The sequence below is a fragment of the Corvus hawaiiensis genome, chromosome Z, assembly GCF_020740725.1.
Source record: "Corvus hawaiiensis isolate bCorHaw1 chromosome Z, bCorHaw1.pri.cur, whole genome shotgun sequence".
NCBI classification, from domain to species: domain Eukaryota; kingdom Metazoa; phylum Chordata; class Aves; order Passeriformes; family Corvidae; genus Corvus; species Corvus hawaiiensis.
The window spans coordinates 44,117,293-44,133,362 of NC_063255.1; the positions used below are offsets into that span (position 1 = coordinate 44,117,293).

Here is a 16,070-nt window from a genome sequence, read left to right on the forward strand (position 1 = left end):
CGCTCTGGAGAAGCAGCTTGCTGTTAGAGCTCCCATATCCACAGTTGCTGGCTGGATTACCATGTTTTGCCACAGACAGCCCTTCAGACAACAGTACACAGAGGCTCAATCTGCAATAAAAGGGGATTTTTTTCCAACTTTTCCCTTGGACCGGTGTGCAGCAAGCACACCTGAGCCTCATTCAAGTCTCTGTGGGGGCCGGGAGTCAGCTTCTGTTGGGAATTTAAAGCTTTTACTCTACTTTCCACAGCAAATCGTGAAGCAAACTCAGCTGCACCAAACCCCAAATTTCACTTTAAAAATTACAATTTTCATTTTCCTCTACTCAAGCCATGAAGAAAACAAACTTTACTTGAGTGAGCTGGAGGCACAGCGTCCTCCCAGATCCTTCATGAGCAGAAAAATACTCCAGGGGAAGAAGCCAGAGTTTCCTGATACTTCGGAAGCTTTGCAAAACCTTCCCACCTGTGGTGGTACTGCACCCTCCTGAATTCCTGGAGCTCTCACTCACCTCAGGTACAGTTTGGACAGGAAGGGGCAGGAGGAGGGAAGACTTTGCAAACACTGTCACAAGGCCAGGGCTGTTTTCATTTATGGTGACAGGTTGTAGGACGTAATCTTTTAATTAATGTGAATGAGGGAGGTGCTGAAGGGCAAAAATTCTCAGTAACGAGGACATCTTCCACTTCCACAGCAAGGTAAATGAAGGGGAAAGTGCAATCCTCTCTTTCATGGAAGGAATTTGATACACATTCTTGTTGCTGAATACATGCCTAGACAGCGGTGATTTAGGACATCTAATCGGGCTCCCACAGTATCATCCCATCTGTTTGGCCACATTTTCTTTCTTGTGCTCATTGTGCACGATTTCTCCTCGCCGGGTGGCTCCTGGCTGCAGTTCTACGCTCAGGGGAGTCCCGTTTTCTCAGCAGGCCTCTGCAGCGAGTCTGGAGCCAACGTGTGGCTCTGCTGCCATCCCAAATGTGCCGTTCCCTTGGCCAGCCTGGCTGCAGCTGGGGCATCTGCTGGGCACGGCTGGGGATTTTCACGGCCAAAAGCCTCCAGCGTCCTCACGTCTACATCTGCCCATTGCTTTGGAGAGCACAAATCACAGAACACTCATCTCACTTGACAAATGTCATTTATTGCAGATTGCTACACCCGCGCTGACAATATAGAACTCTACAGATCTAACTTTAAGTTAAAAAAAGTTATTTATTAGATTTCTACAACAATGCAAGGTAAAAATATACAAATACCAACTTCCGTTAACAAGAATTAATTTATTGCCAACCTCTACAAGAACTCACTATACACAAAGATCAACTGAAGGTTAACAACTGAATTTATTGCATACTACTACAAGCGTACAGCCCATATATCAGTAGAAAAATATCAATATCCCTCTCTAATTAGCCCTATGCCAATAACTCAATAAACAGCATATTTAATAATTCAATAAACACATATTTAAATAGAAAATTCAATATTTAATAATTCAATAAACACATATTTAAATAGAAAAAGGACATTTATAACCACCACAATATACAAATATAGATTAAATATTAGATATTACATAGTGTATCTATAAATAGATACATACAACAAACCTATCTATAGGCAACCATACCAATCTACATATCCATACAACTAAATCAATACAAATATATAGCTGTACATCTCAACCCATATGTAAATATAGTTACACCTAGAAATAGATCAATATACATAGAAAAATATAAAAATAGACATATATACCTAACCAAATACTACTATACCTATTTAAGTAGCCATATACCTATACCTACATCAATAGAAATAGATACCTAGAAAACAGTATACAAAGGAAACAGAACTTAACACAGATATAACAACATACATATATTCTTAGATAGATATAGACACATACATATAATTACAAACATATATGTATATATATACATAGCATACATCCATAAATATAACAACATACATATACAAATATACCTATACAAATAGCAACCTACATATAAATGTCCATGTAATGGTCACTATCTTATGAGCAAGTCCATACATCTTTAAACAGAGATACAAGAAGAGGGATTCCAGCCGCCCCATCATCAAAGCCTCTCCCTCGGTCTCTTCCTCCCGTGCAGAGCAGCTCTCCTGGACGGGGACAGCAGATGGGACACCTGGCAAGCAAAGGGAACACCGAGTCAGGATCGGGACGTTTCCCTTGGCAGCAGCTGCACTTCCATCAGAGAAGAGAAATCTCAGAGCCTCCCCAGGAGGGTTAGAAAGAAAAAGCAGGCCCAGCGGGCCAGGCTGTGGCGAGCGCAGCCCCGGCGGGACCGTCCCGCAGCCCCCGGCAGCGCGGCACAGCCGGCACCGCTGCCGGGCCCTGCCGGCACAGCTGCCTTGCCCAAGGACAGCCCCTGTGCCGCCCGGGGCAGCCGCGCTGAGCGGCCCCAGCACGGGCAGGGCCCGCTCCTGCCCAGCCGGCCAGTGCCCGCGGCCAAAGCCCACGCCACCCTCACGCCCACCCTGCCTCAGCGGCCCTGGGGCCTCACCCAGGGTCTCGGGCGGCAGCAGCAGGTCCATATTCGCTGCTCTTGCTGTGGCCTTCCGCTTCTCCCTGCTGGTTCTCGTCACTCTCCGGCTCTTCTCAAGGTCTTCAAGGCAGCTGTTGCAAAAGTGGAGGCTCTGGAATTGGTTCCAAGGGCTGGCAGAGCTGCAGGCCCAGACCCCTCCGTGCTCCCTGCTGGCCCCCTCCATCCCCTCAGCCCTGCCATGCCCTTGGCAAACGCACAGCTGCCTTCAGTTTCTTCAGACCCCCACAGTCCTCTCACGCCCCTCAGTCCCGTCAGATCCATCCCGTCCCCTTAGACCTGCCACCCCCCTCAGCCTGTGCCACTTCCCTGTTACCTCAGTGCCACTTCGCCCTCTGCTCCCCCAAAGCCCCCAGTCCCACCAGCACCTCAAGGTCACCGTCCTTTCAGTGTCACTGCCTCCTCAGCGCCCTCAGCCCCCTCTGGCTCACCGTCCTCCAGCAGCTCCTCAGGGCACAGTGCCTGCGGCCACCGGCAGCTCCCACCGCTCCAGGGACACCGGGGCTGCAGCTGCTGCAGCTCCGCCCGGCCCGGCCGCCAGCTCGGAGCCAGCACAGGAAGAGGGGACAGAGGGGGCACAGGGGCAAAAGCAAGAGATTAAAAAGGTGGCTGAGGGCAGAAAGAGCTTAGAATGCAGCCTAGGCCTATATAAACATCAATCTATGTATCTAAACATCCAAATACCTCTAACTCTATAACTCTGTACATTTATAAATACAACTTATATATATATAAATTTTTCTCTACACATATATAAATGTAACTGCAAATCTGTAACTCTAACTGCCTATGTATAAATATAATTACATCATATCTATAACTATATAAATTTAACTACACAGATCTATAAATACACGCACCTATAAACACAACTGTATAAATCTATAAATACTATATGTAACTAATAAGTAGAGTATAAATACGATAAATAATTATATGGATATATAAATATAACTATAGACATCTATAAATCTATCTACAAACAGAGGGATTCCACCTGCCCGATGGTCACAGGCTCTCCCTCGGTCCCTTCCTCCCACGCAGGGCAGCCCTCCTGGAGAGGTAGATCAGATGGATATCTGGGAAGCAAAAGGAACACTGAGTCAATATAGGCCTTCAGGCATCTCTCCTTTTGGAAGTAATTGCCTTTCTATCAAAGACCGTAAAAGGTGACCTGAAAGGCAGACTCTCACTTGGGAGTTTGAAGGCTGCTCTTTAAAGAACAGGGAGCATTCCAAGTTTTCAAAACCTCCAAAGGTTTGAAGTCTCCCAATAAAGTCTCAGCACCCCCAGTGCAAATGGCACCAACGAGAGCCTGAAGCACAGACAGTCCCAGCTCCCACACAGAAGCCCAGCCTTGTTCCTCCTCTGTGCTGACAGAGACACCTCAGTCCTCACTGAAACGGCTGAAGCTGAAGGGGGCTGTGAGCTGGGTTATGAACCAGCTCCATTACCTGGGACCTACAAACTGCCCTCTGCAGTGAGCAACAGCGGCTTCAACTCGACCATCAGCTCTGGCAGGAAGAGCTGGGAGGGAAAGATCTCCCCATGAGGCCTGCAGGCTGCACCAGCCTTGCTCAAGAATGCAGATCCAAGGTGCTCTCTCTCTCCTGTTAGTTCTCGCTACTTTCGGGTAAGTTAAGTTTTTCCTTTCCAAATCATAAATCCTTGTGGTTTATGATTTGTTTGGCCTCTGACCTTCTGCTGCTTGTATTTTTAACGTGGCTCACTAGGGCTACCAGCAGATTGGTCCTACATTGATTTAATGTGCTGAGACAAAAAGCTCAGACTTCTACATTGACTTTTTGCTGGGGTTTTGCTCTCTTGCTTCAAGAGTCACTCAGTGTTGCCTCCAGAGCACTGTCACCTTGCAGCAAACTCATCCACGGACTTCAGCTCAAAATTGGGACACCCGGGTTGGTGACACAACTCCCACAGGGTCAGGGTTATTCACGGCTCTCTGGCCACAGCACAGCACTCGGTGTCAGTGCCTCTGGAGAAGCGTGGAGGGCAGGATTTGAACGAAAGGCACCAGGGAGCACCAACCCTGCAGACAAGAACTCAACTCTTCTCATCTCCCTTCCTGCCAGAGGCAGGCTCAGAGCAGCCGCCTCAGAGCTCTCTAAAGCAGTGTGGGCTCTCTCCTTACCAGGCTCCTCGGGCTCCAGGGAACTCTTTCTGCAGCTCATGGCGCCAGGCAAAGCTCCCTCTGCTGCAGCCCTGTTCCCGGCCTCCCCTCCTGAAGACTCAGGGGCAACACTAAGATTGACCTGAAAAGAAAACCAGAAAGAAAGAAACCCAAAGATCACTTACTGTTTTCTGCAGGGACACAGTAGATCAGAGCCTGCCACATTTTCTTCTCTTGAAGAAGAAAATGCTCTTGAAAACTGCTGTGTCTGAGTTTACAGAAGACGAAAGCTCATCACACTTGGCAATGAGATATTGGGATCCCAAAAAATCCCACTCGCCACCTTGACTCTGCCCTTCCTGGCTAATGTATCTGCAGCAGGCAGTGGGTCTGCATATTAAACAAAACAGAGAAATTCTTTGGCAAAGTTGTCTAATAATACGCAAAAAGGCCAGTGCCAACACAGGAACTGAACGCTCCAGGCAAGGCTGGGAAGAGGCAAGGGTTAAGAGGAAGGGGATTCCTCAGTCAAAGAGGGAATCTGGCAAACACAAGGACTCATGGTCCCTGACTGAACTGCTCTTCCACACAGAAGAAGCCCCTGGGCTTCAAGGAGTCCTTAACCCTTTCATGTCCAGCATCATCATTGTCCTGCTCACCAATCACACAAGTCATGGGGCCTCAAAACCAACACTTCTGCCCCCTAAAAGCTCCACTGCTCACACACTTTCATCCCTTGTTCCTAACAAAGTCTGGGCCCCAAAGGCCTTCAACAGTGGAGAAGATTGACTTCTCAAACACAGTCCAAAAGCTGCCAGAGCTGACAAAGTTGACACTGAACACATGCAGTGGGCACTAAGGAAGGAGTCCTGCCAGCTCCTGGCACAGGGATGTGCCCCTCCCTCCACAGCCCTGAGCAGAACAGCAGAACAGTCTCATCCAGCTGCAGCTTTGCAGGGACTGCATGGGAGCACACATCTCTTCCCACAGAGATGCCCAAGAGGAAGGTGCCTGAGCTCTGGAACATGGAGAGCAAGACTGGCAAGTTTGCCCAGCTGAGGATTTGCCAGATAGAAACTGGAATGGAGGCACCAGGCTACTGAGAGGACCAGAAAGCTGCAGCTCCAGCCCATCCCCAAGCACGGCTCTGGCAGCGCCTGCACGCTCGGCACGGCTCACACAGCAGCAGCAGCAGCTGCAGCTGCAGCCCAGCCCTTGCTTTGCCTTGGCCTTCCCACCCAAAACAGGCAGAGCCCACGTCTGCTGCTCTAACAGAGGCACCTCTCGCATGCCCCTCCCTGCAGGGGACACTTTGCCTTCCGTGGCAATTCTCCCCACACTCTTCTCTTCTTTCCCATCACACAGAGCCTCTTAGAACCTAAAGAGCATCACCACAAAGGCCCCTGCACCAGGGATTCTTCCCAGCAAAAGGAGCACCCAAACCTGGCCAACACAGGCTCACACCTCTCATCCTCACTAAGGGGGGAGGGAAACTTTCTCATCCCTCTTCTTTTGGAAGCTTGCTTGACCAAGCAAATCCTTCCTTGTCCATTCAAAGCTTAATCCAAGAAGCCTTTGCTTCTCAGCCATGCAACAACATTCACAGCTCTCAGCCCAGCCCCTTTCATTCCCACCCAATGGAGTTACCTGAGCACAGGGAGACCTTTCAGGCAGGGATGGTGACAGCATCTCCTCCAGTGTCTCAAGAACAAGGTCGAGATCCAGGGGTGGCAATTCCTCTTGCCCAGGACTATTCCAAGCCCAGCTGGAGGCCGTCCATGCTGCCCAACCAGCACTGCCAGGTGGAGCACTGGGGGCTGAGCTGCCCGGTGTGGCTGCAGGAATCCAAACACATTGGTCAGGCTCCAGAATGTGGCTTTGGGACACAGAGCTCTATTGCTGCCTTGCAGCAAACATCACAGGAAGCACACAGCAAACTCAATGCCAGAAATGTATTCCAACTTCCCAGGGGATTGGAAGACTGATTTCTTCCTCTCAAACAGTGTTTCTTCTAATTGATGATAGGTATGTACATTAAAGGATGGATTGTAAAACTGATCTACACACAAAGACTTTGTAATCTCAGCCTTTTCTATCTCCCCAGCAGCTTCTGGATGTGGCTGCTTCTGAGTTTCTCATCCCAACAGACCACAGAAAGTGGATGCACCCAGGAAGAGCCCAGATCTGCAGACACACATGCTAAAATTCAACTGTGACTGTATTGTAAAAAGCAACCTTGTGGGTGAGGCCGTATTCTGCAGCTGCAGCAGTTCTGGGGACACACAGAGCTCCTTGAAATTTAATAGCCTTCTTTGCAGGAGAGACAATCTGCAAACTCTGCAATATCCTGTCAGCATCCTAGTTGGGCTTCATTCCAAGGAAGATAGGGGTGCACCTGACACTGACCGCTTGTGGACCAATGTTTTTTGCCTCTCCCTTTCATCCCTACAGAGAGGCTGCCTGGAAAACGGCCAGAACACCCTCCAAATCTGGAGGAAGGACAGCAAAAGCAGACAGAGATTGGTTTTGTTTTCATGGTCCTGCTTCCCCGTACACTTGACACTTTCTACCTGATTCTCACTTGAGATCTACCCATGACAGAGCACTGTGCAAAAAGACTTCAAACGGTCACTTTCCAGGACCTGTTTGAAAAGCAAGGGTACAAACTCTCTCCCTACCTGATGGGCTGTAGGCTGGGGTGTGCTGCTCTGAAGATGTGCAGCTGCGCTTCTGTGGAAGGGCCACGGAAGTTCTCTGACGGTCTACAGGAACCAGTGGAACCATGAGCTCAGGGTGGCGTTTAAGGTCCATGCGAACCAGTGGAATGATGAGCTCACGCTTGAGTGGAAACTTCCATGTGCCTGGTTCCTCTGATGAGACCCCAGGAAGTCCAGAGGTGGTAAACATTCTCTTGGGAGGTGGTGGAGAAGTGTCAGACTCCTGAGCCCCTGGGCTTGCCTTGGGAGGTCTGGGAGGCAGCTCTAAACCCTCAGGTGAGACAGCACCGAGGTGCTGGTATGAGGGAGCTGTGTAGGAGGCAGGGAAGAGGAAAGGAGGCAAAGGGAAGACTAGGTCAGTACTGGTTCTCAGGTATGCTTCCCCTGGCAGCAACTGTACTTCTATCAGGGAAGAGAAAAGCTCCCATCCTCCCAAGCAGGATTACAAAGAAGAAAAAAAAAAACAAAACAAAACAAACATGTTCCCGGGCTATTCAACAACCAATTTCTTGGCTACTTAGCTCTCCCCTACTCGTTCAACCGTCTGGGAAAACCGTCCCACTGCAATTCCTTGGCAGGAGGCAACTGCCAGAAACCCAACTGCCGGGTCTTTCCCTCTGCTCCAAAGGGACAGGAGGCTCCCTGCAGCTGGGCGGGACCACAACCGAGCCCTCGGCTTCCACACCCCCACGGAGAGCTCCCCAAGCAACCCCAGGCCCGGGCAAGGAGCAGAGCCAGCCACAGCTCAGGGCTGGGCCAGCTGCAGGCCGAACGGGCCAGGCTGTGGCGAGCGCAGCCCCGGCGGGACCGTCCCGCAGCCCCCGGCAGCGCGGCACAGCCGGCACCGCTGCCGGGCCCTGCCGGCACAGCTGCTTTGCCCAAGGACAGCCCCTGTGCCGCCCGGGGCAGCCGCGCTGAGCGGCCCCAGCACGGGCAGGGCCCGCGGCCAAAGCCCACGCCACCCCCCGCGCCCGCAGCTCCCACCCCGTCTCACCGGCGCTGGGGGGGTGCCCGGCGAGGAAGTCCAGCAGCGGCCGCTCCGTGTTGAGCTGCTGGAAGCGGCTGCGCTGGCGGCCGCGCACCTCCAGCCCGGCTGCCAGCCGCTGCCTGTTGGCCCTGGTCAGGCGCTTGATGCGCAGGAGGAGGTCGGGGCGGTCGCGGCGGAAGTTGGGATTCTGGAAGTGCACGATGGGCCCAGCATCGCCCGGCACAGCCGCGCCAAAGCAACCCAGCACTTTTTGGAAGCCGTACAGATTGAGCTGCCGCACGACGCTGCCGAAGTGCGTGGCTTTGAAGGAGTCCGGGACCGCCGCCCCTCTCTCTCTGCCCGCCCCGTCGGCGCCGGGCGGGCTGAGCAGCTCCTGCTCAAAGAGGGCGCGGTCGATGAGCAGCCCCCGGCCCTGGGTGTCCCAGCGCACGGAGCGGACGCGGGGGCTGTTCGCCAGGCGCCACAGCTTGGCGGGGAAGGTGCTGGCATCGAGCCCGGCGGGCAGCGGCAGCTCGGCCATCGCGCCTGTCGCCCACTGGCGCCGCAACGGCCGCAGCGCAACGGCCGCAGCTGCAGCGGCGGCGCGCGGCCTGAGGGGGGCGCTGCGCTCGGCCCCGCGCGGGAACGAGCGGCACAAAGCCGGGGCTGCGGGCACAGCGCGGGCGGGGCGGCTCCCGGGGCGCTGCCCGGGCACGGCACGGACCGGCACGGGGCAAACCCTTGCTTTCTCTGCCTGGAATCGGCCTTCTGCCTTTGCTTCGCAGCACGACCCCAAAGCACCAAGGCAAGCGCAGCAAATTTCAGAAAGGCTCCAAACTGAGGAATCCCATGGGAAACTGTTCCTATGTGTCAAGTGACAGCCGCATCTCTCTGTGTTCTGCATGGCTGAAGGGAGGGAGGAAAAAGATCTTCGACTGAGTAGCTTCACTCTTTTGCTTGGGGTTGCTAACAGAGTTCCCTACTTCAAAGCAGACTGGTCCAACAAGACCAGGGGAAATGATGAAAAGGAGAGACTTGAGGACTTGCTTTTTGCCTCTTTTCCAGCTAACTGGCTGGTTCTGTCTCACTGTCTCTGCCTGTCTTGGGCACATTTGGCCCATTTCTCATTCTTTGAAGTCAGAAGCAGCAACAGGAAGGGGCAGCAATTTTGTCAGCGTTGCCATCAAAGCTTAAATCCTGCACCGTGGATGGATGTTGCTGTCCCCAAGGGATGAATGACCTAGAGTTGTAATGAACTCACGCTGATGTCTCTCCAAGACATTTTGCCTTTTTCTTTCCTCAGGAATCATTTCTTCTCTTCTTTTGTTTCCCCAGTCTGGGGAGAGTTCCAATGCAAAATCCCTCCTGCAGCCAAGTCTTTTCAATGGAGACTAACCAAGGTGATCTTCCAATCCTCTGTGCTTAGTGTCACTTGTTATTTTAAATTCTCTCTGGAACTGGAAACATTCTTCTGTTCGTAGCAGGAGAAAATAGACCTAATTCTTCCATCTCTTTAATTCATGCCCTTTTTTTTTTTTATGTCTCTACATCATTTAACCCTGCGGGCTCATGTGAGTATGTTTGGTGCTGTGGCATAAGCTCATCCCACACGCAGGGGGGATGTTCTCCTTACATCCAGCTTGTCTTGAGTTCCAGCTAACACTGCCTTCTCTTGCCCTCCTTCCAGGTCCCTTTGTGAGGAGCCCTGCCCTGTCACTTCAGTCCCTGGCCTACGGGTGACCCAAGGATTGTTGGTCTCAGCACATTCTGGAATAGTCTTTTGCACTGAGTGGTTTAGAGATGCCCTGTCATCTCTTCCTCTGTGTGCTGGCTTTCTCAGAAAAATTGAAACCCACTACCTAGAAAATCTCTTCCCAATTCATCTTCAACAGCTTAAAACAGTACCTGAATTACGAATGATCCACCTCGGTGGGATGGGGTTTGTCTTTCTTTAAGCGCAGTGTAACAACTCCTGTAAAAATTATCCCAGCGACCGAATTGCAACAACATTTCTAATGAACAGGCAAAAAGGAGAAGACAGGAGTTCAGAAAAGAAGGGACATCTTTCCCCATGTTTCATTTGTCTATGCACTGCTTCATCCAGAAAAGCCTCTATTTGAAGATCTCCTCTGTAATCTCTGTGAGTTATGAGAAACACACGGACACTGGACCTGCGCCCTACTAGAGATGAGGAAGCAGGTGGCTGAAAAGCGGATTGTCCATTGGAATGTTTAGTCACCCCTGTAGTATGGTTATGGTTGCATTGACTTTTCCACAGTACTCTGTGGCTAAGAATGAGAAGTTACCCTTAGCTGTGTTTTAAGGATACTGAAACTAAAAAGAAGTGGGCTTATCTTGTGTCTGGCAGCATGACTCATTCCCAATTTTCTTCCCTACTGGTAGAATTTAATGTCAGTTACAAACACCACAAGGCAAATAATGGATATTATATTTCAGTGTTTGGGCCAAAAATTGGTTTAATAATTAACAACAGAAAAGGTTGTTAATTTTTAGGAAAGAAAAATCCTTGAATCTGTGGTATGTGGTTTTAGATTAAGATTTTTCTCTTAAAATTAATCCTTTCCCCTTTAGAAGTAATTTGTAGAGAACATCACTCAATGTACAGGCCTGATGACTTAAAGTATTATTGCTGTTCCATATCTTTCCTTTTTCCCTACCTGGCACTGTAGCTTTTGAATCACAATTTTTACCACTTTGAAAATGCAGTTTTAATGTTTTTCCTACTGGTGACTACTTACCAGTTCCAAGTTAAAGAGCAGTCAGTTCTGAAAGCGAAATATGCCTTATGTAAATCTATTTTTTCACTAGTCTCCTGCTATTACGTGCAACAGGGGCAACGTTCAAACAGTCTAAACTGACTTATTTTTGAGAAGCTGTTAGAAATGATAAATATTTTCAGTATATCTGCAATACATTAGTGTGTGTTTCAGGTGAAAACTGTCCTTTGTGCTCTTCTGCTAGCATGTAGGATCTCCTTGCAGCGTAGGAAGACACAATTTTCACTTTCTGCCTGGCACACAGCTGTGTCACTGCCTTCACCTTTCCGTCTCAGATGCTCAGACAGTTTTTCCTCCAACACCTGCGACAGCAATGTCCCTTAAGGTGATGCAGACATGGTGGGCATGCAGCAGCCAAGCCGTTCCTGATCTTCTGGGAACTAACTGCTGGTGCTGAACCCATCCTTTGCTGTTTACTTCTATACTGTACTTGTGGCAAAGGCTGTTCCTGCCAGTGTTGTAGGTTACTTGGTCTAACCACAGCACCATGAAGAGTAGAAGCTGAAGAAATAAATGTACATTTTTCTGACCAATTTACCTGGAGTCTGTATTTGGACTTACATTGCTGATAAAAGTGAGAACTTCCTGGGAAACAAGTAATAAGTCATTGAATTTAGCATGTATTTCTTGGGTTCCTTGGCTACAGAATGGGGAAGAGAATCTTCATGCCTTTCTTCCTCCTTACAGATGTGGTTTTAACGCAGTATACGAACACGTAGACCCCAAGTTTTACGTAACTAACAATATTTGCATAGGAGGTAGAATGCCATCAGGCAAAGTGAATCTTACTGCAACAGCAGGTACAGAGCATCCACGCTTTTGAGTCCAGTGAATTCAAAACACAGGTTTTGAAACCTGCTCACCAACACTGAGGGGGCCACCTTAGTCCCTGGACTTTAGAGGGTAAGAAGAGAGAACATAAAGTCTTTTATACAAAAAGCCAGAACCACAAAGCAAGAATTCATGGTAACTGCCCTGAAACTGCACCTTAGTTTTGGGATGAACTTGGTCTGAAATGGTTCCTTGCTGAACTTCACAAGCAGCTTCTGCCTCTTTGTGTTTGCTCACTTGGGTTTGTTTGTCTGCAAACAGCATGTCCGGTTGTTCTAGTGCTGCTCCCCCCCGACTAAAATCTCTCTGCACATTCTGCAGCCTCCACGGAATATCTGCATGAACTGTTTTGTGTGATGCGTGCACAAGTCTTGTCAAACCTGAAGCTGTGATGGCCTGGTTTGGGTAACCCTGTCTCCTGGACATGCTGCTCAGGTCTGCCAGGATGGTTATCCTCCCTCAAGTGAGCTGAGCTAGTGGAAGCGCTCCGGGGACGTTTAAGAGCGCAGGTACCTCAGGAGGAAGAAATTCTCATTGTCTGTGCCCATTCAGGCTGGCTGTGGGTGTGCCGAGGGGAAATGGCATTTGTTACCTGAGTAGCTCCAGGAGGACTAAAGGTCATGCTGAAATACTCTGGTGAGGACTGTGGCAAAGGAACAAAACTGGGATTAAGGGGAGTCTTCAGTAATAATTGCATCTCGTTCTGGCTGCTGTCACAGGTAGTTTAGTCACTGGCTAAGGTAGCTCAGAAGTGATTTTGGAACACAGCTGTTGGACTTTAAATGGTATGGACTCTTCCTCATCCAGATGTGTGGCTGTGAGCCTGTGTGTTTATCAGTGACACACAAGCTGAGAGAGGCAGACAAATTCTGCAGGGCTCTTGGGGTTCAGGTGCCCTCCTGCATCCTTCTGCTTGCTGGAAAGGCTTCTTGCCAAGCAATGGAAGAAATATCTCCCTCTTCTTGTCCAGGAGTATCATCTCGGCCACCTGCATCTTGCAGCTCATGTCAAGGGAAGTACTGGGGACCTGGACATCTCATAGACTCAAACCTCACCTCATATGTTTGCTGCGTCCTTCAGTAAAGAATGTCTTCTTACCAGAAGAACTTGAAGACATTCGAGACCTAAGCCAAAGTAAAAGGAAAGAAAGAAATTAAAGCATCTGTTGTCAGCATTGAGGATAAAGAAAATGCAGATATTTGCAAAAGGCTCAAGTGAAGAAATGAAGAGACAAAGTAGGGTTTACTCTATTAAAGCTAGGGATATAAGTCTGCCTGCTTATGCACCCAACTGCTTTCCAGGTATGCACCTGCCAGGGATTTTACCTTTCTGTATGCTGTAGGTCTCAGGCTAAAAGCATCAACAGGCAAACCCAACCAGACCAAACTAACCAACCAACCAAAAAAACTCCACAAAAATCCCCAACCCAAAACTAAACGGAACTAAACTAAACTAACAAAACCCAACCCCCCCCAAACACCAATCCCCCACCAAACCAAATAAAAAGTAGGTGGAGAAACTTGTTCCCATAATGTCACTCCTTTGACACAAGACAGTTTAGACATACTCTTTTGGAATGTAAAAGAAAACCATACATTCTAGGTAGCAAGATTCAATTTTCACTGAATAAATAAGAAGGACATTTTAGTGTTGGGAGAATTTGACCCTTACTCTTCAGCAAAAAATTGGTACCTTACTTTCCTGGAAACATCACTTCTGTTTATGGTATTACAGTCACTCCTGACTCGGCCAAATCACAGCTCCTTGTCTGCCGACGAATACAGCCACGATTCTCAGGTATTTCGGTGTGTGGAGATAAGCAGCAGGTGAAAAGGAGCACAAGCCATCTCCTCTGAGCTCCTGCTGTTTATGGGAACAGATACGGGCCTCGGGGATGTTTGCTAAAACACTGCACTCCAGCAATCAAACTCCACACATTCAGAGTGCTGAGTGCTGAGGCACACTCAGCACTCCCTGGCACCAGCTGAGGACTGTGTGCTTCTGTGAAGCCAACACACAAAATTACCCCTGTTAAGGTCAAAGCAATGGCATTGTTTAAGAATTAGACAAATTTATCGGACAACATTATTTTGATGACAGAATGTAAATTTATTTTTTGCAGACAGCACAGCAGATGATGGAAATTGCAATCAAATATGTCTGTTGTAGGCAAACTAGAATGCAAGGCTGATGGTTTCATTCTGAGATTTAGATCTTAACTGTGTTTGCGCTGGACAAACAATAGGATATACTATGACAAGGAGAAAGAGGTGAAAATGCTTTGAGAAAGGAGGAGCATGAGCCATCTTAGCATGGAAAGCAGGGGTCTGTGCTTGCTGGGCTCTCACACAGGCCCAGCTTTCTGCCCCATGGCCAGTCTGATTCTAGTTATGAACCCTGTGGAGAGCAATAACTGTCCTGACTTAAGCAGTGGAAAAGGGAATGTGCTTGCTTGGGTAAATTGATGGTTTTCTAGTAAATCTTTGTCTGACCATGAAAGAATAAGGGAAGAGACAAAAATTTCATAACACCATTTGAAAGAGCTGGGAAAAAAGGAACGGTGGAGTTGTTCTCTTCCTCTGGTCTGAAATCAACACTAGTTTTCAAAGTCTGATGCCCAAAAACTGGGCAAGAAAGCAGTACTCCGTAGTATAAGGCCTATAGAGCAGGTATTTGTTTATTGGACACGGGGAGTGAGGGGAGTAACTCCACCACAAACTCACTCCATTCTTCGCACACTACTAGATTTTATACTTTTTTTCCTTAATATGCACATTATACTTTCCTAACCTTCATGTTGCAACATGTTTTCTAATCGCGTGATTATGTCAGCCCTTGCAGCACATGCACAGTCTCTGCACGAGGTGGTGGTCAGCCTCCTGGTGGTCGTTCCTGATGAAGGCTCCTAAGTCTCCCTGAACTTTTCATCCCTGCTTCCTGCACATGCTCTCTAAGGTTGCCGGCTCAAACAGCTAGCCAGTGGTTAGCTTTTGCAGTTAGCCTGTTCTGCTAAATGTGCTGATTTCTAGAAAGGGCTTCCTTCACATACCCTGTTACAAAGGAACTACTTCTTTCTGCATAGCTACAGCTTTTTGCAGAGCTCAAGCATTATCTTGTTGCCTAGGCACCAGTAGCCTGGCTTTGCTAGTGCTGAACAACCAATCTGACAGAACTTCTATTGCAGGGACATCTGATTTCATTCTACTCTTTGTTTCCTTCCAAAGCGCAGCCATGGCCGAAGGAGGAACCGAGGGAGTTGTCTTGGATCCTACACCCCAAACAGGGCCACTCGTGGTCTTGTCCGGATTCTAAATACTGAAAGGTAAAGACACGTTCCACCAATGAAGGGATGCACAGATCCCACTGGTGGTAACGCCTGGTTAAGGAGCAGACCCGTAGAACATTTGGTCAGAAGGGTCATCTAGAGGGCAACTTTGGCTCAGGGCCTGTTGTTGAGGCCTCAGTCCTTCAGTGTTTTGTGGTGCAAATGAATGCCCTGGAGGGCTGGAAAGGAACAAGTCCCTCTTTAGCACAGTGCAGACAGGGAATGGGATTAGCCCTGCCAGGCCGGGCTGGGGCCAAGAGCAGAAGGCCGGCACGCTGCGTTTGCCCACAGGCAGCCGTGCAGAGCAAGGAGGCCGCTCCTGCCCAGGGGCTGAGGTGCCCGAAGCTGCCTCCCTGCTGCGCAGCTCTGCGGGGCCCGTGGTGCGCAGCGTCCTGGGCAGCCAGGGCAGCCCAGCTGCCTTGGAGCACCAGGAGCGTCCCAGAGAAGCTGCGGCCCTTTGCTTTGGAACGATTTCTCCCAGTAGTTCTTCCGAGTTCTTCTTTGGATTATTTCTCCGAGTCTTGTCATTAATCCATAGATTCTGACGTGTTTTCCTTTCTTCTTGCAAATTTAAGACGTCTTTTTGAGAGAAGTGACTGACGGAGCTTCTGCTGCGGGTGGTGCTTTAGTCTGCAGGTCAGGGCAGGTGATTTTAACCAAGGATGGAGTCCAAAGGTAACGTTCCAGTTTCGCCAAGTCAATAAAACCATTTA

The 16,070-nt window shown here is 49.3% G+C and overlaps 1 protein-coding gene across 3 annotated transcripts; it reads right to left on the bottom strand.

The window, feature by feature from the left end:
• Nucleotides 1-1,940: 1,940 nt before the first annotated feature.
• LOC125319680 (heat shock factor protein 5-like) lies at nt 1,941-9,188 on the bottom strand. 3 transcript variants are annotated; one of them, XM_048291120.1, is made up of 7 exons: nt 8,431-9,188; nt 7,398-7,745; nt 6,367-6,554; nt 4,741-4,861; nt 3,023-3,670; nt 2,553-2,665; nt 1,941-2,174 (listed from the first exon to the last, which is right to left on the bottom strand). In XM_048291120.1, exons 1-5 carry the CDS (start codon nt 8,942-8,944, stop codon nt 3,600-3,602), a joined length of 1,242 nt encoding a protein of 413 aa, XP_048147077.1. In that variant the 5' UTR covers nt 8,945-9,188; the 3' UTR covers nt 1,941-2,174; nt 2,553-2,665; nt 3,023-3,599. The 3 variants fall into 3 exon arrangements, with proteins under 3 accessions (XP_048147077.1, XP_048147079.1, XP_048147078.1); XM_048291122.1 differs by having other exon boundaries at nt 1,941-2,228; XM_048291121.1 differs by having other exon boundaries at nt 2,960-3,670.
• Nucleotides 9,189-16,070: the final 6,882 nt, after the last annotated feature.